Below are 27,971 nucleotides of genomic sequence, written 5' to 3' on the forward strand. Positions count from 1 at the left end.
TCAAGATGAAATTTCCCACAGAGAACCCAAGAAAACCAGGGCACCCCAACCCTCCGCCAGGTTTGTATTGGAACGTTTGTTGGCGTTTGTTGGTAATCAATAAAAGCAGATCAATTGAGTTTAAAGCTCCCAAGATTACCTTAACAGTCTACTATAAGTTATTTTGTTTCATTAAACATACTTGTAATAGCCTAACCTTTATCTAATTGGACTATAGGTGAAACTTGAACAGTATTGATAACCATAAAACTGATATTATTGACATAGGTCAATGTATGACAGCAGTGAATGTGTACACCACACACAGGAGCATTTATGACAGCAGTGAATGTGTACACCACATACAGGAGCATGTGTTGCATGACCGCTATCCAACGACGAATGGCGCATAGCCTACCACAATTGTTTTACTTATTATTGATACCTTTCATCTAGGCCTGGCACCAGAATGACATGGTGGCTGATATTTCTTTAGAGCCCTAATAAAACAAGGTAGATTGGTCCTACTGCTGTTCGAATGTACAAAAATGTATCTGAAATGTAGCCATACACATCAACAACCGTTTGTTTTAATAACGCAAGAAATATATCTGCCCGGCTAAGACATACAAGTGTATCTGAAATGCAGCCGTAGCTGCCATAGGCCTACACATAATTTGCGCCTACCAACACGTACAGAACAGCTCGACACGATGAGCACCACTAGCTTATCAAAGATTCTTAGAGGCGTCATAGCTTAAACTTCAATAACTAGAACTAGAGGCTACAGCTCTGTCGAATTTGTGACACTACGCAATGAGGGTAACCTACAGAAAGCCAAGCCGCCACTTCTCCAGGTGCGCATTATTTTCTGTGGGAGAGTTGAAGAAAAGCTAACAAAATCAAACTAAGTGCATATTCTATATTCATACAGTGAGGGAAAAAAGTATTTGATCCCCTGCTGATTTTGTACGTTTGCCTACTGACAAAGAAATGATCAGTCTATAATTTTAATGGTATGTTTATTTGAACAGTGAGAGACAGAATAACAACAACAAAAATCCAGAAAAACACATGTCAAAAATGTTATAAAATGATTTGCATTTTAATGAGGGAAATAAGTATTTGACCCCTCTGCAAAACATGACTTAGTACTTGGTGGCAAAACCCTTGTTGGCAATCACAGAGGTCAGACGTTTCTTGTAGTTGGCCACCAGGTTTGCACACATGTCAGGAGGGATTTTGTCTCACTCCTCTTTGCAGATCTTCTCCCAAGTCATTAAGGTTTCGAGGCTGACGTTTGGCAACTCGAACCTTCAGCTCCCTCCACAGATTTTCAATGGGATTAAGGTCTGGAGACTGGCTGGGCCACTCCAGGACCTTAATGTGCTCTTCTTGAGCCACTCCTTTGTTGCCTTGGCCGTGTATTTTGGGTCATTGTCATGCTGGAATACCCATCCACGACCCATTTTCAATGCCCTGGCTGAGGGAAGTAGCTTCTCAACCAAGATTTGACGGTACATGGCCCTGTCCATCGTCCCTTTGATGCGGTGAAGTTGTCCTGTCCCCTTACAGAAAAACACCCCCAAAGCATAATGTTTCCACCTCCATGTTTGACGGTGGGGATGGTGTTCTTGGGGTCATAGGCAGCATTCCTCCTCCTCCAAACACGGCGAGTTGAGTTGATGCCAAAGAGCGCCATTTTGGTCTCATCTGACCACAACACTTTCACCCAGTTCTCCTCTGAATAATTCATAGCATAGACATAGCATTTTCCTTGATGGCCAAAAAGCTCAATTTTAGTCTCATCTGACCAGAGTACCTTCTTCCATATGTTTGGGGAGTCTCCCACATGTCTTTTGGCGAACACCAAACGTGTTTGCTTATTTTTTTCATTAAGCAATGGCTTTTTTCTGGCCACTCTTCCGTAAAGCCCAACTCTGTGGATTGTACGGCTTAAAGTGGTCCTATGGACAGATACTCCAATCTCCGCTGTGGAGCTTTGCAGCTCCTTCAGGGTTATCTTTGGTCACTTTGTTGCCTCTGATTAATGCCCTCCTTGCCTGGTCTGTGAGTTTTGGTGGGCGGCCCTCTCTTTGCAGGTTTGTTGTGGTGCCATATTCTTTCAATTTTTTAATAATGGATTTAATGGTGCTCCGTGGGATGTTCAAAGTTTTGGATATCTTTTTATAACCCAACCCTGATCTGTACTTCTCCACAACTTTGTCCCTGACCTGTTTGGAGAGCTCCTTGGTCTTCATGGTGCCGCTTGCTTGGTGGTGCACCTTGCTTAGTGTTTTTGCAGACCCTGGGGCCTTTCAGAACAGGTGCTGAGATCTTGTGACAGATCATGTGACACTTAGATTGCACACAGGTGGACTTTATCTAACTAATTATGTGACTTCTGAAGGTAATTGGTTGCACCAGATCTTATTTAGGGGCTTCATAGCAAAGTGGGTGAATACATATGCACGCACTACTTTTCCGTTATTTATTTTTTATAATTTTTTGAAACAAGTTATTCTTTTAATTTCACTTCACCAATTTGGACTATTTTGTGTATGTCCATTACATGAAATCCCCCCCAAAAATCCATTTAAATTACAGGTTGTAAAGCAACAAAATAGGAAAAACGCCAAGGGGGATGAATACTTTTGCAAGGCACTGTACGTACTGCGGACAGTAGTTTATGACTGCAGTAACTCGTTAGCAGGGTCGAGTCATGTTAGCATTTACATTTACATTTTAGTCATTTAGCAGACGCTCTTATCCAGAGCGACTTACAGTTAGTGAGCGCATACATTTTCATACTATAATAATATAATATAATATGCCATTTAGCAGACGCTTTTATCCAAAGCGACTTACAGTCATGCGTGCATACATTATTTTATTTTTTTTGTGTATGGGTGGTCCCGGGGATCGAACCCACTACCTTGGCGTTATAAGCGCCGTGCTCTACCAGCTGAGCTACAGAGGACCACGACCCCCAAGCATGAGTAGATTCAATTTCACCAAGCATTTCTTTGATGTTACACACAATAACATCTGCTAACCATGTGTATGTGACCAATACATTTAATTAGATTTTTTATTTGATTTCTTGTCACTTGTTTTCAGAATGACTGACACCGTGGCGAGGTGGCCAGTCCAACTCTTTTCAGTTTTTCCCCAGTGTACTGTGCAGCCACTGTGGGTTTCCTAAAGAAAGTGTACAGGGAGCAACACACATTGAGAAAGTCCTCTCTCGCCTCCTCAGATGACATAACGTGCACCACAACCAAATGCAGACCTTGAACCAGGCGCTACAAAAGGTCCGCTTTATCCCACAGAAAATGTGGCTCATGTAAGTGTCAAGACAGACATGCGCTGGCTCCTCATCACCGACGTCGACAGGTGCTAGTGGCTGGGGTAAAGGAGGTGCAGGTGCTTGTTGTGATATTAACCTTGTGCTGCTGGTGCTTGGCCCTCTTCTCAATCTTGTTGGTCAGCAGGCGGTGTGGGGGATGTGCAGGTATTGCATTTGCCGCTAGGCTCCTCAACCTCGGCTAGCAGGCTGCTCAGTGAGCTCAGCATTGGTCTCGACATGATGGTCCTCCGTTTTTTTGCTCTTGGCGGTGCCCAGCCATTTTCAGATATCCATGCTGATCAAAGCTTAGACAACTAGCTATAATTATTCACTGCACCACCAGAAGCTAGCTGTAGCTGTCTGCAAAAGTGAACAACCCTTTTCTGTCAATTTGACCCCGCCCTCGAATCCAATTAATCCAATCAGAATGCATTTTTGGATTTTAACTACTAAATATGACATTATTACATCCCTCCTCCCTCCCCCACAAATTCTATGACTGGCCCCTCAACCCCATAGAGTCGGCCTCTGCTTTCATCCCACCCGGCCATGGCTCTGATCCCAACCCAAAAATGATAAGGTCGCCTGCGCTCTTTTAAGGACCTTACTACTGAATAGTGTCTGTTCAAGGTGCATAGAAGTCAAAATAAGAATACTGGAAGAGATGGATTTTTTTTATAAATCCAAAACTGAGTCTTGAATGCAAAATAAAGATGTTTATTAAAACATAATTGTGCCCAAAATATCATAGTGCAAGAAAGTGCATGAATGAAAGTTGAAAACAAAACACAAACGTTTCGGCCTCAGGCCATCATCAGTGTAAATGATCTGCACCACATGAGGCTACTGAGGGGAGGACGGCTCATAATAATGGCCGGAATGAAGCGAATGGAATGGCATCAAACATATGGTTTACATAGAAACCATGTGTTTGATGTATTTGATACCATTCCACTAACTGTGGGTACTTTTTGGTTGAGACATTGATCAATGAGATTTCAACCTTTACTCAACCGCTCAAAAAGACAGACAGAAGTTTGTTGAATTCCCAATGTGTTATCACTATGCTTTCAACCATCTAAAAGCACAACCAAATTCTAATGGAAAAAACATGTCTGATTTTTGGTTTAGTTGTCATCTAAATGTGTTATCACTGCACTTCAAACCATTTAAAAGCACAACAATGTTCAAATGGGAATACAATGTCAGATATGTTGTATTTATACAACAACTCAATGTTTCATCACTGTGCTTCATCTAATAGCACAACCAAATGACCTGGATTGTAGTTGAGATTACATTAAAAGTACGTAGTGCAAGTGATCAGTGCTGTTCGAGATTCTGCACAAATATTTATATTGTGAAGATCTCCACAGACCTGCAACCTTTGCATGCTATCTTGAACATGCACACTTTCAATGATTACATAATACGATTTTTATACATTTACATTTACATTTACGTCATTTAGCAGACGCTCTTATCCAGAGCGACTTACAAATAGGTGCATTCACCTTATAGCCAGTAGTACAACCACTTTACAATGTTTTTATTTTTTTATTTTTTTATATATTCTTTTTTATTTATTTATTTATTTTATTTTTTTGGGTGGGGGGGGGTAGAAGGATTACTTTATCCTATCCCAGGTATTCCTTAAAGAGGTGGGGTTTCAAATGTCTCCGGAAGGTGGTGAGTGACTCCGCTGTCCTGGCGTCGTGAGGGAGCTTGTTCCACCATTGGGGTGCGAGAGCAGCGAACAGTTTTGACTGGGCTGAGCGGGAACTATGCTTCCGCAGAGGAAGGGGAGCCAGCAGGCCAGAGGTGGATGAACGCAATGCCCTCGTTTGGGTGTAGGGACTGATCAGAGCCTGAAGGTACGGAGGTGCATTTCCCCTCACATGGTCTTGTAACAGATGCGAGCTTCAACTGGAAGCCAGTGGAGTGTGCGGAGGAGCGGGGTGACGTGAGAGAACTTGGGAAGGTTGAACACCAGGCGGGCTGCAGCATTCTGGATGAGTTGTAGGGGTTTAATGGCACAGGCAGGGAGCCCAGCCAACAGCGAATTGCAGTAATCCAGACGGGAGATGACAAGTGCCTGGATTAGGACCTGTGCCGCTTCCTGTGTAAGGCATGGTCGTACTCTCCGAATGTTGTAGAGCATGAACCTACAGGATCGGGTCACCGCCTTGATGTTAGCAGAGAACGACAGGGTGTTGTCCAGGGTCACGCCAAGGCTCTTCGCACTCTGGGAGGAGGACACAACGGAGTTGTCAACCATGATGGCGAGATCATGGAACGGGCAGTCCTTCCCCGGGAGGAAGAGCAGCTCCGTCTTGCCAAGGTTCAGCTTGAGGTGGTGATCCGTCATCCATACTGATATGTCTGCCAGACATGCAGAGATGCGATTCCCCACCTGGTTATCAGAAGGGGGAAAGGAGAAGATTAGTTGTGTATCGTCAGCGTAGCAATGATAGGAGAGGCCATGTGAGGATATGACAGAGCCAAGTGACTTGGTGTATAGCGAGAATAGGAGAGGGCCTAGAACTGAGCCCTGGGGGACACCAGTGGTGAGAGCACGTGGTGCGGAGACAGCTTCTCGCCACGCCACTTGGTAGGAGCGACCGGTCAGGTAGGACGCAATCCAAGAGTGAGCCGCGCCGGAGATGCCCAGCTCGGAGAGGGTGGAGAGGAGGATCTGATGGTTCACAGTATCAAAGGCAGCAGACAGGTCTAGAAGGATAAGAGCAGAGGAGAGAGAGTTAGCTTTAGCAGTGCGGAGAGCCTCCGTGACACAGAGAAGAGCAGTCTCAGTTGAATGACCAGTCTTGAAACCTGACTGGTTTGGATCAAGAAGGTCATTCTGAGAGAGATAGCAAGAGAGTTGGCTAGAGACGGCACGCTCAATAGTTTTGGAGAGAAAAGAAAGAAGGGATACTGGTCTGTAGTTGTTGACATCAGAGGGATCGAGTGTTGGTTTTTCGAGAAGGGGTGCAACTCTCGCTCTCTTGAAGACGGAAGGGACATAGCCAGCGGACAAGGATGAGTTGATCAGTGAGGTGAGGTAGGGGAGAAGGTCACCAGAGATGGTCTGGAGAAGAGAGGAGGGGATAGGGTCAAGCGGGCAGGTTGTTGGGCGGCCTGCCGTCACAAGTCGCATGATTTTATCTGGAGAGAGAGGGGAGAAAGAAGTCAAAGCATAGGGTAGGGCAGTGTGAGCAGGACCAGCAGTGTCATTTGGCTTAACAAACGAGGATCGGATGTCGTCAACCTTTTTTTCAAAGTGGTTGACGAAGTCATCCACAGAGAGGGAGGTGGGGGGGGAGGATTCAGCAGGGAGGAGAATGTGGCAAAGAGCTTCCTAGGGTTAGAGGCAGATGCTTGGAATTTAGAGTGGTAGAAAGTGGCCTTAGCAGCAGAAACAGATGAAGAAAATGTAGAGAGGAGGGAGTGAAAAGATGCCAGGTCCGCAGGGAGTCTAGTTTTCTACCATTTCCGCTCAGCTGCCCGGAGCTCTGTTCTGTGAGCTCGCAATGAGTCATCAAGCCACGGAGCTGGAGGGGAGGACCGAGCCGGCCGGGAGGATAGGGGACATAGAGAGTCAAAGGATGCAGAAAGGGAGGAGAGGAGGGTTGAGGAGGCAGAATCAGGAGATTGGAGGGAGAAGGATTGAGCAGAGGGAAGAGATGATAGGATGGAAGAGGAGAGAGTAGCGGGAGAGAGAGAGCGAAGGTTGCGACGGCGCATTACCATCTGTGTAGGGGCAGAGTGAGTAGTGTTGGAGGAGAGCGAGAGAGACAAGGATACAAAGTAGTGGTCGGAGACATGGAGGGGAGTTGCAGTGAGATTAGTAGAAGAACAGCATCTAGTAAAGATGAGGTCAAGCGTATTGCCTGCCTTGTGAGTAGGGGGGGACGGTGAGAGGGTGAGGTCAAAAGAGGAGAGGAGTGGAAAGAAGGAGGCAGAGAGAAATGAGTCAAATGTAGACGTAGGGAGGTTGAAATCCCCCAGAACTGTGAGGGGTAGGCCATCCTCAGGAAAGGAGCTTATCAAGGCGTCAAGCTCATTGATGAACTCTCCAAGGGAACCTGGAGGGCGATAGATGACAAGGATATTAAGCTTAAATGGGCTAGTGACTGTGACAGCATGGAATTCAAATGAGGAGATAGACAGATGGGTTAGGGGAAAAATTGAGAATGTCCACTTGGGAGATATGAGGATTCCTGTGCCACCACCCCGCTGACCAGATGCTCTCGGGGTATGCGAGAACACATGGTCAGACGAGGAGAGAGCAGTAGGAGTAGCAGTGTTTTCAGTGGTAATCCATGTTTCCGTCAGCGCCAAGAAGTCGAGGGATTGGAGGGTAGCATAGGCTGGGATGAAGTCTGCCTTGTTGGCAGCAGAACGGCAGTTCCAGAGGCTGCCTGAGACCTGGAACTCCAGGTGAGTGGTGCGTGCAGGGACCACCAGGTTAGAGAGGCAGCAGCCACGCGGTGTGAGGCGTTTGTGTAGCCTGTGCGGAGAGGAGAGAACAGGGATAGGCAGAGGCATAGTTGACAGGCTGCAGCAAATGGCTACAATAATGCAGAGGAGATCGGAATGAAATGAACTAAACATCTGGGAAAGGAGAGAGGGGGGCCTCCCTCACCACAACTCCCAAATATAACTCTCCCAACTTCCACCTCAGAAACTATAATTGTTGTAAACTACAGCGGTTCAATGTTTTCTAGGTATAGACTAACTCAGCTAGCTAACTAGGCGCAGCACGAACGGCACGAACACACACAGAGAGCCAAACTAACGTTAACTAGTCACCCATGTCCCGAATTCCCTGAACGACTCGGGCTATCAATATGTAAAAAACAAAACACAGATGTAGGTTATGACTTACCCCTAGCAGCTACTGTTAGCTAGCCAAGTTACACTAACCTCAAAATGTGGCAATGGATGAGTTACTCATTTTAAGGTTGAATAAAAATGGTTACATTAGTTTGTAAGAAAGCCTTATCTTCAGGCTATTTACTGTATTACGAAAGTCATATCGAATTGTGGTAGGTTGACAACGCAACCAAATATCAACATTTAAAAGAGATGACTAATGCTTGGATAGTTTAATCTGAGCCACTGGCTTAATCCTATTCTTTAACTTAATCTTTTGTTTAGTTGGATACATGAATCCAACATATGATTTGTTAACTTGTCCACAAGTTAATAGGCTATGTATGTACTGTATTGCAAAAGTGATATTGAATTGTGTTTGGTAGTCAACGCAACCAAATGTCAACATTTGAAGGAGATGTACATTTTGTACTACTGACTTTGACTTTAATTCCTGTTTGTCTACAAATTAATAATTGATATGTCTCCATCTCAACCAAAAATCTAAGTTAATAATAGGACTAAATCAAATCAAACTTTAAATGCACTTTAAATAAAGTTTGATTTGATTTGGAGATGTTGAAATGGAGATGTGAATCCAACATATTCATTATTAACTTCAACCAAAGCTTGAAACCCTAGGCCTATATGTATTGTCTATTGAAGCAATAGCTGTTGATAACTTCGCAATTGCTATATAGGTCTAAATAGTATCATTGATTATATATGACTTATAGAGTATGGTTCATTTAATCTGCTCTGTTAAACCTACCCTTTGGAATGACTTCGATAGCGTCAGTGAATCTATTTAGTTAAGAAGAGCTCTCTCATCAATCATTCTCACGATAGCACATTGGTAGTAGTCAGTGACTAATATCAAAGCTAAAGATTGCTGGGCTTGGTTAAAACCCTAGATGGGAGACCCAATGCTGTAGGTAGATCAACTCTCCAGCAGGAGGTGCTGCCCAGCCTACTGTTTGTTTTCTGATAGTGGATATAACGTTGAAGATCTGACGTTGTTTCAAAGGTACACATTCAACATGTTTTATACAAGGTTTGGCTATGTTGAAAATTGGTTACCATGATGACATAATTCTATGGTTGAAATTTCACCCTCAAAACAACAGTTTGATGACTTTTTACAAATCCAATGTATTTTCCACATAGATTCCACATTACAATATGTTGACAAATTACATTGAAACAACATTGATTCAAACAGTTTGTGCCCAGTTGGAAGAGAGAAGCATGTTTCCTATTGGCCTTTTAAGTATAAATATATGTGAACATAATTTAGTCACTCACCGTGTCTATGCCCTCATTTATGTTCTGTTTGAGGGGAATTGACAATGGCCGCACTCTAGTCTAAAACATGTCAGTTGAGGTGAAGGCTAAATGGCTAATGTGAACTGTCAGTCGGTAATATAATGCCAGAAAGGAGCACTTGGTGTGTTACAACTGCTGCAGTATAGTGATGCATTGAGAGATGGAGTAAAAACACTACCTCACGTCCACGCGGCTGCCCTCTTCTCGCGCACGGTCACCATGCGGCTGCCCTCTTCTCGTGCACGGTCACCACGCGGCTGCCCTCTTCTCGCGCACGGTCACCACGCGGCTGCCCTCTTCTCGCGCACGGTCACCACGCGGCTGCCCTCTTCTTGCGCACGGTCACCACGCGGCTGCCCTCTTCTCGCGCACGGTCACCACGCGGCTGCCCTCTTCTCGCGCACGGTCACCACGCGGCTGCCCTCTTCTCGCGCACGGTCACCATGCGGCTGCCCTCTTCTCGCGCACGGTCACGTTTACCCAGTGCAGCACGTGATTTAAGGGTCTGTCTGTTATCATCGGGATGACCTTCTGGGAGAAATATCAGCCATGTTTTATGGGCTACATGCAGCCAAGTGTTGCACATATAATTATTCTCAGTTTTGAGGCAGGCAGTGTTTAGCGCTGCTTATCAGAATTCATTGCACCTGCAAGACCAGTGTAATGAATGTTTTTCCTTACAGTGAGGTTATTAAATGGTTACATAAATCACCAGCACTAATTCCATTGGCTTTCATCATCAAAACCTAGGCTTCTTTGTATGTTGTGTACACATTAGATGTACCAGAATGGTGATGACTCTCAAGCATAATCTTACATAATGTAATGCTAATAATGAGCATCTTGAAGGAATGACTGTGAGGTTAATGAAAAAGAAGCAATGCAGATGGAAGAAATCTTTGGATGCTTCGGCTATGAATTGTGAATGTTTATAACTACAAATCCATATCACAAACAGAAAATCTACTCCCGGTTTTTCTTTCGAATATAATTCAGACAGTACAGTATTAGGACATCATCTATCAACCCATCATCTTTTCATATATAAGGCTCACTTTTTAATCCATAATAACATAGCATTCTCAGCCTGCTTGGGGCTACGAGCCATACCATTTCAGATCCTGTGAATCCACTGGCTGATGGAGTGTGCTGATGGAACACTCTATAGCGCTCTGAGATGCCTGCTCTTAACCGGAATGGATTTTCTGAAAGCCCACAGAACACTTTGAGATTCACCCTCTCGCTCTCTATCACTCTCTCTCTCTCTCTCTCTCTCTCTCTCTCTCTCTCTCTCTCTCTCTCTCTCTCTCTCTCTCTCTCTCTCTCTCTCTCTCTCTCTCTCTCTCTCTCTCTCTCTCTCTCTCTCTCTCTCTCTCTCTCTCTCTCTCTTCTGCCAGCCTGTGCTGCTCAGAACCTCAAGCATCAAGACATACTCCATTACTGTTTCATTGTCATACTCCTGGGACTGATAGACGGAAATACATCTTTAAGGTCAAACTGCCCAGAAAATGAAGCCCAGTTCCATATGGTATTCTTACAAGGTTATTAACCTATTCCTGACGTACATACAGTAGGGTATTCCACCCCTTCCTTTCATAGATTTTTGGATTGTGCAGTGTGTGACTACAAATTAACTTTACCCATAATGCAGCTCCTAACAATAACGTTTCATTATTTTATTCTCTGCAGTGGCGCCCCAGACCAACCTGTTCCCCCAAAAGAAGGTCCAGTCAGGCATGATGAGTGCCAGCCTGGTGCAGGCCAGTGTGGCCACCATGCAGAACCCCATGGGCTGCACCGTTCCCCGGCTCTCTCCGTCACGGCCCGCCAGCATGGTGGCCAGCATGGAGGCGGTGGGTGAGGACGGCTCGCCGCTTTTCACCGTCATGAAGTGGAAGACAGTAGTGGCGGTGTTCGTGGTCGTGGTGGCCTATCTGGTCGGGGGAGGTTTGGTGTTCCGGGCCCTGGAGCAACCATTCGAGAGCAACCAGAAGGTGACCATCACTGCGGAGAAGGCGGCATTCCTGCAGAAACACCCCTGTGTCTCACCGGCAGAGCTGGAGGCGCTCATCAAGGTAAGGAAAGACAGCAGCAGCCACTAGGCCAATCTGCAGTCGATACTGGAGCTCTCCTGTCTCCAGTTCTGTCTGGGGTCCCTAGTGGGGACTCAGGTCTCCTGAAACTTGAACTCTGTATCGATCCAACGCTAGCCAAGCCCCACACAAACACTATACACTAAACACCGCCAGCCATCCTGGAATAGGATAGGAACCACACTAAACAGGCTAGTGTAATAACATCACTATAGAGTCTACATGTGTGTCAGACTGAATTCAAAGCGACCACTGATACTGTGAGCGTGACTCTGTATTGTGATTGATAAATGCCATACGTGTGTGTGCTATTTTGGCCAGTATGCCCAGAAGCCTGCGTGCCAGCATGTGACGTCATTCAGACCTTGGCTGCCACCGCCATACTCTCCTCACTGTGATGCCTAATGACACTCGTTATTGCTAGTGCCTCACGGGGAACGTGGTTGGCATAACAACAGCTCAGAGACATGACTGAGGAGAGGTGGAGAATAGTGATCAGAATGACAAAATGCCAATTCTTACACCTAGGTGGATGTGTAATGGAGGGGGTTCAGTGAACCATGCATGATTGATAAGAATCTTGAGTCTGAATCTTAAAGATTTGTGTTAGCGCCCCAAGCTAATGCCTAGGCTTTAGCTTAGCAGGCTAACACAGTCTTGTGGCGCACCGGAGACTCAGGTTCGAACCCCTGTCCGTCACAGATACATGGCAATATTTAATCTGTATCATAGGATAGCTATGATAGACGTCCATACAATCAGGAATACATTATGTAACTGTCAGCAGCAATACTGATTTCCCTTTTTCATCAGGTCTGTCTATAGCTTATAGGAAAGTTAGCAGATACCCCTATCATGCAATTGTATGCTTTTTACATTAAGTAATTCTATAGATTTCCTCATTTAGTTTCACCTTGATCCATTTGACTTGGAACGATATGCCTGCCTATTATTCATGTCCTACTCCCTTTTAGTCGATAGAATCATATCATTTACATTACATTTACGTCATTTAGCAGACGCTCTTATCCAGAGCGACTTACAAATTTGTGCATTCACCTTATAGCCAGTGGGATAACCACTTTACAATATGTTTATTTTTTTTGTGGTGGTGTAAGGGGGGGGAGAAGGATTACTTTATCCTATCCCAGGTATTCCTTAATAACATCAGCCATTTAGCAGACACTTTTATCCAAAGTGACTTACAGTCATGCGTGCATACATTTTACGTATGGGTGGTCCCGGGAATCAAACACGCTATTCTGGCATTACAAGAACCATGCTCTACCAACTGAGCTACAAAGGACCACAGGATATTGAGACAAACGTCTCAGACCCAGTTCAAGACAGCTTCCAGAAAACAATAGCTTCTACAATCTAATGTTTCACCTCCTGGAAAATGAAAACCGGGAAGAAGTGAAACTGGCGAGAAGCCTAATAAACAGAGCTTTACTGCAGCATTGTCACTTCTGCAAGCGCCAGCGGGGTTTTCAGGGCCGAACGCTTCTAGCTCCTCGTAAAACAGATCAGCCAGATAGTGACCCCCCAGCTGTGAATCCCTGGATAATGCAGGACAATGCAGGCCACAGTCCCACTGGTGTAGGGAGACAAATGGCAGTGCAGGTAGCCAAACAGAGTTTCTCCTGGCCGCCTCACCAACAATACACAGAGGTGCCAGTGTGAACTGTAATCATGAATGAATTGGAAACACTTAGCTCGGTATTACTCAAGGATCTCGGGGTTTGGGCAATGATCGGAAGTGAGCGCGTTCGTAATTGTTTTTGTTTTAACTGTTTTAACTGTGAAACAAGAGGTGGTCGTTTATCTTAGTTACAGCAGAACTCAGAGGCAGTAGGGAAACGGGCTAAAGCAGAGGGCTGTCACGTTTCGTATTAATTCCTCTCTGGAAAACGGTGCTAGGGGATGGAGGGATGCCAATGCAGCTGCCATGCCTCACTGCCTTCGTAGGAGCATGCTGGAGGCCTGGAATGCTTGGAATGCAGAATGGATATTTTACTGCAGAGAAGTCTAAATAAGCAACTCAGCACTAAATCGTTGACATATTTCAGTGCATATGGAGCATCTGCATTCAGAGCATCTGCAACCCAAAATGCTTTGTCCCCTAATAATATATATTTTTCAATTTTTACACGGACATTAGCTGGCATAGGAGTGCTATATGTACTTTTGTTTCCTGAGTGGATCTTTGTGACTCACAAAGGCAGCATGCAAGGTATTTTGTCATCTAAAAGCTAAAATGAGATTTCTCATTGAACCATCATCTTCGGAGTGCTTAACATTTAAAAAGGGTCTTCAGGCATGTTCGTCGTTGGTAAAAGCAACAGTGTCCCCTCTAATATATGCAGAGATAATCGCCTACATTTTCAGCCCAGGGAGGCTAAATTATGCCGTAAGTCTTAAAAGCATCTGCTGGGGAATTAATTATTCATTAGCGGCTATAGTCCTGGAGGACCAAGGATGGATGGAGGTGGGCTACAGTCCCGGAGGACCCAGGATAGATGGAGGTGGGCTACAGTCCTGGAGGACCCAGGATGGATGGAGGTGGGCTACAGTCCTGGAGGACCCAGGATGGATGGAGGTGGGCTACAGTCCTGGAGGACCCAGGATGGATGGAGGTGGGCTGGGAGAATGTCAACTGCTCCTCCGGGCCTCTACTCTGGTGTGATTACTGCTGCTTGGGATTAAACTGAACCCATTACAGTATCTTGTCCATCAGTCCTTCTAAGTGCCACATCATGTTATAAGTGTAGCTTGATTTACTACATTACCCACAATACTCTGGTGACTAGGTCTTTCCATTAAACTGAATCTAGAGGATCATTAGACCTTTCTCATCTTTTCTGAAGCCATTGGGTTACTTAGCCTTTTTCAACCCCCTTTTTCAATTACGATCATGTCTCATCGCTGCAACTCCCCAACGGGCTCGGGAGAGGCAAAAGTCGAGTCATGCATCCTCCGAAAACATGACCCTCCAAACCGCGCTCTTTAACATTAGCCCGCTTAACCCGGAAGCACCAATGTGTCAGAGGAAACACTGTTCAACTGACTACCGATGTCAGCCTGCAGGCACCCGGCCCGCCACAAGGAGTCGCTAGAGCGCAAGGAACCCCAGCCAAACCCTCCCCTAACCTGGACGACGCTGGGCCAATTGTGTTCTGCCCAATGGGACTCCCGGTCACGGCCAATTGTGACACAGCCTGGGATCGAACCCGGGTCTGTAGTGACGCCTCAAGCACTGTGATGCAGTGCCTTAGACCGCTGCGCCACTCGGGAGGCCAGATTACTTGCCTTTTATTCTGACTCATTGTTTGGGTTCTGGATATTGCCAGATCGTATTGTTGTCAACGACTGAGCCAGCATTGTCAAACATGAGGCAGGGTACAGGCTGTAGACACTGTAGCAGGCTGGGGGCTGTCAGGGGGAGGGATTGGTTTGTATGATGTGTCATTCCATCCCAATGAGGTCCTACCATGGTGTCACTTCATCCCACTGAGATCCTACCATGGTGCCTTTATTAATTGCCCAACTCTAGGGCTATGATTCAGAGGTGTGGAGTGCGACGGTGTGGAGTGCGACTGTGTGAGTGTGCGTTGACTCACCCATTCAGCCTCCCCCTTCCCCCTCTACTCCCTCTCCCTCTCCAGCCTCTCTCTCTTGAAGAGAAATGTTCTCTAAGGTTGTAATGCGATTGCTGACACATTCCCTCTGCTGACACAATTATGAAAGTTAAGGAAGGCCTTTAACCTGAAGGAGAGCAGGCCGAATATGTCCCATGACGTCTGGTTGTCTGATTGAGAAGATATAACGGAATTACAACTGCTCTCTGTTAAAACAAGTTAAAGGTGTATTTTAACATGACAAGATCAACACTTTATGGGAAAGACGTCAAATGTTGGTTGTTATCTAGTCAGATAAGCAGATAACAACCAGATAAATCATTTGTTTTTCTGGTTGTTAAACAGATGTTTATAGTGTACATCAGTGGAGGCTGCTGAGGGGAGATCGGCTCATGATAATGGCTGGAACGGAGCAAATGGAACGGCATCAAACATGGAAATCATGTGTTTGATGTATTTGATACCATTCCACCAATTCCGCTCCAGCCATTACCACAAGCCCGTCCTCCCCAATTAAGGTGCCACCAGCCTCCTGTGGTGTACATCCAGTATACAACTTGACCATAACCTTTATGGTATAATGTCATAAAAGACGCCATATTGACGTCATTGCAACCAGACTCCCTGTTGACTGTATTATAGCTCATTAACACATATCATATTCATTTGGGACCCAGATTTAATTTGGATACTTGAAAAATGAAACCTCAACTTTCTTATGTCCTTGGCTTCGCTGTTTAAGGTGAGAAAATTGGTTATTTTGATGACATTTGCCATCATAATAATGTGCAGATATACTGCTCAATATCAGGTAAAACATACATGTGGATATTCAGATCATACAGTATATCTAAGAATAACAAAGTTCCACAAGTCTTTGCGTATTGGTTGTATCACCCCACCGCTCGTCGTCTATACACACAGCATCGTAAACGCCCTCCTCCAATCCAACGTGAAAGGTGATGTCTCTGTGGCAGAGAAAAGGGCTAAGCAGTGCTGGGACGTTTGCCAGCCTGCCATGCTACCAGGCTGCTTCTCTAGTGTCTTAGCCCAGAGGTATAGCTTACAGGACAGGCAGGGGATGGCAGGTCCGGAAAGAGCAGGGTTTGAGCCAGACTACTGGGGGGAGATATATATCTCCTCAGTTCTCTGTGTCAGTTCTGTGGCAAAGACAGTGACAACCTCCTCCTGTGGAATCTCTACAGCACTTTTTCTCTCACTGTTTATGGGGGTAGGGAGTGACTTTGAGCTTCCATCCATTACAGAATGTAGTCCCCCTGTGCCAACTCATGTCTAGTACTTGTCTCTTGCTGGATTGCATAAGTGGATGGAAGCTCAGCAGGAAATGCAAACTTTCAAGTTTTAAAAGGGCTTCTAAAGTTAGTAATTTCCACTTTAAAATGTCACACTTTATTTGCCCTAACAAAAAATGTTTAAACCCCTACAATTTTTTTTACATTAATTATAATCCACATAGTAATTCACATTTCATGTTGCTGCAGGATTATATTCCTGTTGTAGCAAACTGGCTCAAATTAAGATCATACATCTTAATGAATAGGAAGTTACAGAAGCAATGCAGACCATGTGGTTGAACAGAGGCTATAGTAGGACCTCACAACCCACTCTGGCTTAACAATCTTATGAGTAAAACATGCCTAAAAGATTTATCAGGATCTTAATTCGACCAGTTTCTCACTGCAGGAAAATAATCCTGTTGTCACGACTCCCTCCGAAGCTGCCACCTCTCCTTGTTCGGGCAGGCTTCGGCGTTCGTCGTCACCGGCCTTCTATCCACTGACGCTCATCATTCCATTGGTTTTGTCTTGTTCATTACACACACTTGGTTCATATCCCCTCATCAGTACCTGTATAAGTGTTCCCTCTGCCCCCTTGTCTTTGTGTGTGATTGTTTATTGTGAGGATAGTGAAGCTCGGTGGAGCTCCTTGTATTTTGTATCCCCGGGTTATTTTCCCAGTGTGCCTTGTTGGTTCCAGTGTGCCTGTTTTGACGCATTACTGCGTAACTCTGTTTTCCGGAATAAATCCTGTTATTCTGTGATTTACCCTCCTGCTCCTGACTCCTTCGACTCACCCATCACACCTGCAGCAACAGGAAATGTGAAGTATTGTGTGGATTACAATTAATGGACATTTTTGTAGGGGTTGATACATTTTTAGTTAGGGCAAATCAATTCTGACATTTTAAAGTGGAAATTACAAACTTTAGAAGCCTTTTCAAACCAAACGTTTGCATTTTCTGGTGGGCAGGATTAAGATCCTATACTGTATCTGTACTTCAGAGTGCAGATCCCTGATGGCGTTGGCTGCTTCTAAAGGAGATGACATTGATATTTTTTTGGGGAACTCATTCAGGGTGTCCTGAAGCAAAACCCATTCATAGAAAGGCTGAATCACCTTTCATTATCCAGGAATGCTGCTGCTCTGCCCAGTGCCAACTCTTCACCAGTCCTCTGATACAGGCAGGGGTTTCATTTAGATCACGGCTGCTATCTTGCTTTCCAACCAAGGTGCATGAATTGAGGAGCAAACTGAAGTGAACAGGTAATTCAGCAACTCTTGGAGGACAGTAGAAGTTGATAAAAATGCTTATTTATTGTTAAAACCAACCCGAAAAGCATTGGCTTTAACAATAAAGAAGCATTTTTATCCCCCAAGACTTGCTGAATTTCCTCTTCACTTCAAATTGGATGGGGCTTTTTTGTATTCATTATTTTACCAGATAAGTTGACTGTTAACCCATTCTCATTTACAGCAACAACCCGTTACATTGGAGAGGAGAGGCATTGAATGAATAGTAGAGTCTTATCACAGGAAATTGGAAGGTATTTTGTGCTTCAAAGTTTAGCATGTCCAAAGATCTTAGTCAGAGTTGTTTTATTATATAATGATGGTTCAAACAAAGCCTGAGGCAGATAACTGCTCATCAAACATAAGCTATGATTAGACTGTCAGTTTGGAAAGAGGGGCTGACTGCATGTGTAACCAACCAGAGTTCAAACCTCAACCCCACTGTAGCTACAGTAACACAAGTATTCAGGTCTCAGGCAAGGTTAGTCATCACTCAAGCACGGTTTCAAAAACCACCTCCATTAACACAAGCAGCTATCAGCATGGTCAGTGATGATCAGATACAATCAGGTCCCTAAGAGGCTCTACCTCTGTCCCCTCTCTCTGTCCTCTACCTCTGTCCTCTCTCTTTGTCTTCTCTCTCTGTCCTCTACCTCTGTCCTCTCTCTCTGTCCTCTCTCTCTGTCCTCTACGTCTGTCCTGTCTCTCTGTCCTCTACCTCTGTCATCTCTCTTTGTCCTCTCTCTTTGTCCTCTCTCTCTGTCCTCAACCTCTTTCCTCTCTCTCTGTCCTCTCTCTCTGTCCTCTACCCCTGTCCTCTCTCTCTCTGTGTCATCTACCTCTGTCCTCTCTCTCTCTGTCCTCTACTTCTGTCCTCTGCCTCTGTCCTCTCTCTCTGTCCTCTCTCTCTCTGTCCTCTCTCTCTCTGTCCTCTACTTCTGTCCTCTGCCTCTGTCCTCTACCTCTGTCCTCTCTCTCTCTGTCCTTTACCTCTGTCCTCAAGACTGTCATGGCGTCTCCTGCTCTGCTCTTGTTTACTTGGCCTTCAACCATTTCCACACACCTATCCCACCATCACTCACACCCTGAGCTACTTCCTGTTGTGCGACACGCTGAAGCTCCATCTGGCATGCCGGCTTCCTGCCGGGTAGACTGGAAGACTGGCTCAGAGTGTGAGGGCTGCTCAAGACATCGTGGGCATCATGTGCCCCGCCCACCCTACGGTGCCCTCTCTCTCAGTGTGGCACTGTCCTGATGATTCACAGTGCAGAGGCGTCGCCAGCGCTAAGCTACACAGCAGTCATATGTTACGCAACTGGCTCCTTTAGCAAATCACATGGGAAGGTTTGACGGATCCTTATGCGGAAGCCCCCCTGAGAATTCAGCTATTCAACATGCAAATAATGTTATGTTATAGCAATCAACATATACTAAACAACTGTAGGATAACTAAAAGAGAGAAACTCTCAAGAGACTCTATACCACTAAACAATGCAATTCTGAACGTAACGCCATCATCTTTATCTATATGATGTCGTCTATTCCTTTTGATCTGATGAATGTCTTTGCGTTTGTGTGTCCAGCACTCAGTAGATGCTGTGAATGCTGGGGTCAGCCCGATAGGAGACACATCCTATAACTCCAGTCACTGGGACCTGGGCAGTGCCTTCTTCTTCGCTGGAACGGTCATCACAACCATAGGTAATAGTATCAAATCAAATCAAATGTTATTGGTCTCATACACATGTTATTGGTCACCGCTATCTATTTATTTCCATTGAGGCCTATGTGATCTATCACATCTGTAGTTGCATTACCTGTTATTCTTGACCATTCAACCAGTTTAATAATGGCCCTCTCAGGAAAAGGCAATAGATTGTTCTGATCATACGGTGGTTATAGTGGTGGTCAATAGTATCCCCTTATTCACAGCCATTATTCATTGACCAACGTTGGTCTTTTAAGTTTTCTTACGGGGTAGGAAGTGAAGTGCTCTGTTGAAAACAATGCAGAAACTTCCTAAAGTATCATCTGTTGATTAAAACCTTGGTAACACTTTATTTGCATTGTCCATCTGTAGAGTAAAAGCTTGGTAACACTTTATTTGGATAGTCCATCTGTAGATTAAAAGCTTGGTAACACTTTATTTGGATATTCCATCTGTAGATTAAAAGCTTGGTAACACTTTATTTGGATATTCCATCTGTAGATTAAAAGCTTGGTAACACTTTATTTGGATATTCCATCTGTAGATGCTCTACAGACTATCAGTAACATTTCAACTAACTATCTACTAACCCTAACCGTAGCTCTAACCATAACCTTAACCCTTACCTTAACCCTTATTCTAACCCTAACCGTAATCTTAGCAAGCAGTTTCTTATCAACAGATAGTTTGTTGATAGTATGACCATCTGTAGAGCATCTACAGATACAAATTCCGGACTATCCAAATAAAGTGTGACTAAAACCTCTGCACACCTAAAACTATTGTATTACATTTGGGATACTCACAAGAATGATTGCTAGCGCATTGTCATTGTCATCGTCCCTGATTTGAAAAGACAGGATCGTTTATTAGCTTCCCGCGTAGCTGGTAGAACGTTCAGCTGTGAATCAGGTCAATACTAGCAAACTACCTCTCAGGGGTTTTGATATGAGATAAATCTGGGATTGGTGTGTGAGTATGAGCCTTCTGTCAGATGAAATAAAGTGAGCTGATCCACTCCTGGGAGGAATGCTACTGTCAGAATGAGGAATGGTCTCCATTATCTCCATGACGACGGTGGATAGTTGATGCAGCTAAACCAATGTTTCATTTTCATGTCTCACTACCACTTTGTTTGCGTTTGTTATCTTTTTCAAGAGGATTAGGAATGATTTGGAGGACGTTTAGAGTAGTTACCAGGCAGAGTTGGTGTAGTTCAAGTCAAGTGCAGGGGCTGGTGAAACATTCTGAGATTTTACCTGAGGTAGTGCCATTTACATCAGACACTATGGGCCAGTTTCCCAGAACCAGATTGAGTCTACTCCTGTAATAAAAAACTATGCTCAATGGAGAATATGCATTGAAAGTGAATTTCTGTCCAGGAAATGGAATAAGCGTAATTAGGGTCTCTGTGTTGCTCTGCCGCTGTGTTATTTGTGTGGAATCAGATCATCAATCATAGCATTGTCTTCAACAGAACCTTCCAGACCATTAGTACTGTTGACTATTGAAGGTCTTTAGTTTGATGGAGGAAGGAAGGTCTTTAGTTTGATGGAGGGTCGGAAGGTATTTAGTTTGATGGAAGAAGGAAGGTATTTGGTTTGATGGAGGGCAGAAGGTCTTTAGTTTGATGGAAGAAGGAAGGTATTTAGTTTGATGGAGGAAGGAAGGTATTTAGTTTGATGGAGGGCGGAAGGTCTTTAGTTTGATGGAGGAAGGAAGGTCTTTAGTTTGATGGAGGAAGGAAGGTCTTTAGTTTGATGAAGGAAGGAAGGTATTTAGTTTGATGGAGGAAGGAAGGTCTTTAGTTTGATGGAGGAAGGAAGGTCTTTAGTTTGGAGGGCGGAAGGTCTTCAGTTTGATGGAGGAAGGAAGGTATTTAGTTTGATAGAGGAAGGAAGGTCTTTAGTTTGATGGAGGAAGGAAGGTATTTAGTTTGATGGAGGGTGGAAGGTATTTCGTTTGGAGGGAGGAAGGTCTTTAGTTTGATGGTTGAAGGAAGGTCTTCAGTTTGATGGAGGGTGGAAGGTCTTTAGTTTGATGGAGGAAGGAAGGTATTTGGTTTGATGGAGGGCGGAAGGTCTTTAGTTTGATGGAGGAAGGAAGGTATTTAGTTTGATTGAGGGCGGAAGGTCTTTAGTTTGATGGAGGAAGGAAGGTCTTTAGTTTGATGGAGGGTGGAAGGTATTTAGTTTGATGGAGGAAGGAACATCTTTAGTTTGATGGAGGGCAGAAGGTCTTCAGTTTGATGGAGGGCAGAAGGTCTTTAGTTTGATGGAGGAAGGAAGGTATTTAGTTTGGAGAGAGGAAGGTCTTTAGTTTAATGGAGGAAGGAAAATATTTAGTTTGATGGAGGGTGGAAGGTCTTTAGTTTGATGGAGGAAGGAAGGTCTTTAGTTTGATGGAGAGCGGAAGGTCTTTAGTTTGATGGAGGAAGGAAGGTCTTTAGTTTGGAGGGCGGAAGGTCTTCAGTTTGATGGAGGAAGGAAGGTATTTAGTTTGATAGAGGAAGGAAGGTCTTTAGTTTGATGGAGGAAGGAAGGTCTTTAGTTTGATGGAGGGTGGAAGGTATTTCGTTTGGAGGGAGGAAGGAAGGTATTTGGTTTGATGGAGGGCAGAAGGTCTTTAGTTTGATGGAAGAAGGAAGGTATTTAGTTTGATGGAGGAAGGAAGGTATTTCGTTTGATGGAGGGCGGAAGGTATTTAGTTTGATGGAGGAAGGAAGGTCTTTAGTTTGATGGAGGAAGGAAGGTCTTTCGTTTGATGGAGGAAGGAACATCTTTAGTTTGATGGAGGGCGGAAGGTCTTCAGTTTGATGGAGGGCAGAAGGTCTTTAGTTTGATGGAGGAAGGAAGGTATTTAGTTTGGAGAGAGGAAGGTCTTTAGTTTAATGGAGGAAGGAAGGTCTTTAGTTTGATGGAGGGCGGAAGGTCTTTAGTTTGATGGAGGAAGGAAGGTCTTTAGTTTGATGGAGGGCGGAAGGTCTTTAGTTTGATGGAGGAAGGAAGGTCTTTAGTTTGATGGAGGGCGGAAGGTCTTTAGTTTGATGGAGGAAGGAAGGTCTTTAGTTTGGAGGGCGGAAGGTCTTCAGTTTGATGGAGGAAGGAAGGTATTTAGTTTGATAGAGGAAGGAAGGTCTTTAGTTTGATGGAGGAAGGAAGGTCTTTAGTTTGATGGAGGGTGGAAGGTATTTCGTTTGGAGGGAGGAAGGAAGGTATTTGGTTTGATGGAGGGCAGAAGGTCTTTAGTTTGATGGAAGAAGGAAGGTATTTAGTTTGATGGAGGAAGGAAGGTATTTCGTTTGATGGAGGGCGGAAGGTCTTTAGTTTGATGGAGGGCGGAAGGTCTTTAGTTTGATGGAGGAAGGAAGGTATTTAGTTTGATGGATGGTGGAAGGTCTTTAGTTTGGAGGGAGGAATATCTTTAGTTTGATGGAAGGCGGAAGGTATTTAGTTTGGAGGGAGGAAGGTCTTTAGTTTGATGGAGGAAGGAAGGTCTTTAGTTTGATGGAGGGTGGAAGGTATTTAGTTTGATGGAGGAAGGACGGTATTTTGTTTGATGGAGGGTGGAAGGTCTTTAGTTTGATGGAGGAAGGAAGGTATTTGGTTTGATGGAGGGTGGAAGGTCTTTAGTTTGATGGAGGAAGGAAGGTATTTAGTTTGATTGAGGGCGGAAGGTCTTTAGTTTGATGGAGGGCGGAAGGTCTTCAGTTTGATGGAGGGCAGAAGGTCTTTAGTTTGATGGAGGAAGGAAGGTATTTAGTTTGGAGAGAGGAAGGTCTTTAGTTTAATGGAGGAAGGAAAATCTTTAGTTTGATGGAGGAAGGAAGGTCTTAAGTTTGATGAAGGAAGGAAGGTATTTAGTTTGATGAGAGTGGAAGATCTTTAGTTTGATGGAGGAAGGAAGGTATTTAGTTTGATGGAGGGCGGAAGGTCTTTAGTTTGATGGAGGAAGGAAGGTCTTTAGTTTGATGGAAGAAGGAAGGAATTTAGTTTGATGGAGGAAGGAAGGTATTTCGTTTGATGGAGGGCGGAAGGTCTTTAGTTTGATGGAGGGCGGAAGGTCTTTAGTTTGATGGAGGAAGGAAGGTATTTAGTTTGATGGATGGTGGAAGGTCTTTAGTTTGGAGGGAGGAATATCTTTAGTTTGATGGAAGGCGGAAGGTATTTAGTTTGGAGGGAGGAAGGTCTTTAGTTTGATGGAGGAAGGAAGGTCTTTAGTTTGATGGAGGGTGGAAGGTATTTAGTTTGATGGAGGAAGGACGGTATTTCGTTTGATGGAGGGTGGAAGGTCTTTAGTTTGATGGAGGAAGGAAGGTATTTGGTTTGATGGAGGGTGGAAGGTCTTTAGTTTGATGGAGGAAGGAAGGTATTTAGTTTGATTGAGGGCGGAAGGTCTTTAGTTTGATGGAGGGCGGAAGGTCTTCAGTTTGATGGAGGGCAGAAGGTCTTTAGTTTGATGGAGGAAGGAAGGTATTTAGTTTGGAGAGAGGAAGGTCTTTAGTTTAATGGAGGAAGGAAAATCTTTAGTTTGATGGAGGAAGGAAGGTCTTAAGTTTGATGAAGGAAGGAAGGTATTTAGTTTGATGAGAGTGGAAGATCTTTAGTTTGATGGAGGAAGGAAGGTATTTAGTTTGATGGAGGGCAGAAGGTCATTAGTTTGATGGAGGAAGGAAGGTCTTTAGTTTGATGGAGGAAGGAAGGTCTTTAGTTTGATGGAGGGCAGAATGTATTTAGTTTGATGGAGGGTGGAAGGTCTTCAGTTTGATGGAGGAAGGAAGGTCTTTAGTTTGATGGAGGTCGGAACATCTTTAGTTTGATGGAGGGCGGAAGAACTTTAGTTTGATGGAGGAAGGAAGGTATTTAGTTTGATGGAGGGCAGAATGTATTTAGTTTGATTGAGGGTGGAAGGTCTTTAGTTTGATGGAGGAAGGAAGGAGGCCTTTCACTTTCAATTTAGTGGCATGTCTCTGATTAAACCAGAAGAGTTGGACTGGCCTATACTCCGTTCTGTGATTCCAAATGGAAACTGACACTGTGCAAGCAGTGGACAAAGGGACAGAAGCTTAGCTAGCAGACAGCCCATGTTAACCATATTAGCCCTTTGTAGCGAGCAGTCTGTGTATAAAGTCTACTGGGAAGAGGAGATGGATTTGGTATTGCACAAACCCACTGTGGTTGTCTGCCATTGATAGGATAGAGGTTTAAGCCTTTTCACATCCAAAAAATATCCTCTTCTCCTTCTCTACTCCTTCCACAGGGTACGGTAACATTGCCCCCAGCACAGAGGGTGGGAAGATTTTCTGTATCCTGTATGCAATATTTGGCATCCCTTTGTTTGGGTTCCTGCTAGCCGGTGTGGGGGACCAGCTAGGGACCATATTCGTGAAAAGCATCGCCAAGGTGGAGAAAATGTTCAGAGTAAGTTCACATCATACAGTAATCCACAACTATATGAAAAATATGAACAATAATGATGCTATTTTGATGTACTATAATAATAATGATTGATTATCATCAAAATAACTTTTAAATGTGAGGTAGTGATAGGCTAGAGCCCTCAAACTCAACTCTGGACCTCAAAGCCACTTCCACTGCATGTTTTAATTGTTCCCCTGTAATCAGCTACTGATTTAGACCTGGGACACCAGGCGGGTGCAATTAATGATCAGGTAGAACAGAACCAGCAGGCTCCGGACCTCGTAGGGTAAGAGTTGAATACCCCTGATCTAGAGAGTAGAGAGATCTGGGGGTTTTCCCAGTTGAAATGGAAAGTTTTCACATACTGAGTGAGGTATGATCCTCTGCTAATGATGTGTGGGGTCTACATTATGGGTTGTTAATGAGCAGGGGGTGATGGCTGTCCTGCTTTACTCTCTGCCCTGTGGGGTTTTATAGTTTAGCAGTCAAACAGGAATACCTGGGGGGTAATTCATTATGTCTTGCAACGGGAACCATTTACCATTTAAGAACCAAACAGCAGAAAACAGAACGAAACGGGGAGGGAACTACATGAATTTGTCCAATAGAAACTCTTGTTTTCATTGCAAAATATTTTCCATTTGGAGTAAACGGTTTAAACGTTTTGCAACATAATCTGCATAATGAACACACCCCTGGGGTGAGAGCTGTACTGAGTGAGCTGTGCCTCTGTGACAGCCAACAGACACAACCACCAATCAGGCATCTTTAGCTCATCACTAGGCGGTGTCAGAGTGGATAAATAGATGCCACCTTGTCAGAGTCACGAATGTCATCACTCGAACTCAGTAGGGACGCCACCACAGAACAACAACACACTGTGTGCCCTCTGTTAAAATGGCCTCCATCGTGCCTGTTTGTGTGTGTCCTCTTCTCCTCCCCCAGCGCAAACACAATCAGATCAGCCAGACAAAGATCCGAGTGGCCTCCACGTTACTCTTCATCCTGGCGGGCTGCATCCTCTTCGTCAGCATTCCTGCGGTCATCTTCAAACACATAGAAGGCTGGACGGGACTGGAGGCCATCTACTTTGTAGTCATCACTCTGACAACTATTGGAATAGGAGACTATGTGGCAGGTGAGAACTAGCATGTTTCTGTACTGAATGTTTCTGTACTGAATGTTTCTGTACTGAATGTTTCTGCAGTGAAACACACTGCTCTTGCTCTGACGAAGGTCTTGACGCCGATACATAAAGCTTAATAAAGAGCAGATACTAGCAAGAGCAGTGATACTAGCAAGAGCAGTGATACTAGCAAGAGCAGTGATACTAGGAAGAGCAGTGATACTAGGAAGAGCAGTGATACTATCAAGAGCAGTGATACTATCAAGAGCAGTGATACTATCAAGAGCAGTGATACTAGGAAGAGCAGTGATACTATCAAGAGCAGTGATACTATCAAGAGCAGTGATACTAGCAAGAGCAGTGATACTATCAAGAGCAGTGATTTCCCAATCGCTGTTTGACACACAAACGCTTGTCTTCAGAAAATTAACTTTGCTCATTTCTAGCCAATCAGCTTAAGATATTTAGGTAGAAAATGTGCCAATAGAATCATTGAATATCAGGGTAGTGTTCATTAGGCACCAAACGGAAGAAAATGAACTGAAACAGGGATGGATTACATGCACTTATCCAATAAGAAACACACATTTGTTTTCAGTTTAAACATATTTTGCTATGGTTAGCCCTCCTGAACATGACCCAGGTCTCTCATCATGCAGAATGTTTCATTGTGTGTTTACATCCTACAGGAGGGGACCGGAGGGTGGAGTATCGTAATTGGTATAGACCACTGGTGTGGTTCTGGATCCTGGTGGGTTTGGCCTATTTCGCCGCTGTACTGAGTATGATCGGTGACTGGCTGAGGGTTCTGTCCAAGAAGACAAAAGAGGAGGTAAGATGATTTACTTCTGGGTGGTATTATATGACTACGCTATACTACTATGGTATAGAACTGGAATGGTGTAGTTGAATACTACATTGGCTTAAGTATTATTTTTTTTTACCCAACTTTTAACCTAAATCCAATGACATGGTGAAATGTTTTGTTGATTTCACGTTGAATTCACGTTAGTTAACAACTCAACCAAATGTTGAGACGTTGAACTGACATATATGCCCAGTGGGTAGTTACTTCCACCAATTCTGTAAACTATTCCTTTAAGGTAAAAGTCAGTTCATTTGGATTGTCATGCGTTATAGTATTTTATGGTGTGAAATTACCTTGGTTTTATCTTCCCGTGCACAAGGTTGGAGAGATCAAGGCCCACGCGGCTGAGTGGAAGGCCAACGTACGCGCCGAGTTCCGCGAGACGCGGCGGCGCCTGAGCGTGGAGGTCAGCGACAAGCTCCAGCGGGCCGCCACCATCCGTAGCATGGAGCGCCGTCAGCTGGGCCTGGACCAGCGGGCCGTCTCCATGGACATGCTCTCCCCGGAACGCCGTGCCGCCTTCAACAGCCTGGACACCAACCCCTACAAGACCTCGTCCCAGGAGAGCATCGATACCAAGCTCAACAACCTGCGTCTGAGAGGGGCCGAGTGTGATCCGCACCGGTCCAACAACGTGGCCTCCTCGGAGGACAACATCTTTAATCGCCTGGGCTCCATCACCAAGATGGCCAAGAGGAACAAGAACCGCGAGCTGAAGAAGAATATCCCAGATGAGCTACGATGCAGGCCCTATAGTACTCCGCCCATGGAAATGGGGGAGAGGAAGGAGGAAGAGGAAGAGGAAGAGGAGGAAAATGAGGGGTTAGACAAAGAGTTCAACACCAGCCTGTCCGATCTGCCGCTGTTCGTCGAAGTGTGCAAGCCCCAGAATGGTTTCACAGTACCGTTCATACCACTACAGACCAAAGAAAAAGAAACTGAGGAGGAGACACTTGACCTTGAAGAAAAAGAGCTGCATATCCAGATGGATCCTTAA

The 27,971-nt window shown here is 44.6% G+C and overlaps 1 protein-coding gene across 1 annotated transcript; it reads left to right on the forward strand.

Moving 5' to 3' along the window:
- Positions 1-5: 5 nt before the first annotated feature.
- LOC311107020 (potassium channel subfamily K member 10-like) lies at positions 6-27,971 on the forward strand (the record flags this gene model as incomplete). The annotated part of the gene is made up of 7 exons (XM_084149473.1): positions 6-60; positions 11,219-11,604; positions 19,436-19,553; positions 24,820-24,980; positions 25,926-26,118; positions 26,796-26,938; positions 27,294-27,971. 7 exons carry the CDS (start codon positions 6-8, stop codon positions 27,969-27,971), a joined length of 1,734 nt encoding a protein of 577 aa, XP_084005599.1.

The sequence above is a fragment of the Coregonus lavaretus genome, assembly GCF_964263955.1.
Source record: "Coregonus lavaretus genome assembly, chromosome: 31".
Lineage (NCBI taxonomy): Eukaryota > Metazoa > Chordata > Actinopteri > Salmoniformes > Salmonidae > Coregonus > Coregonus lavaretus.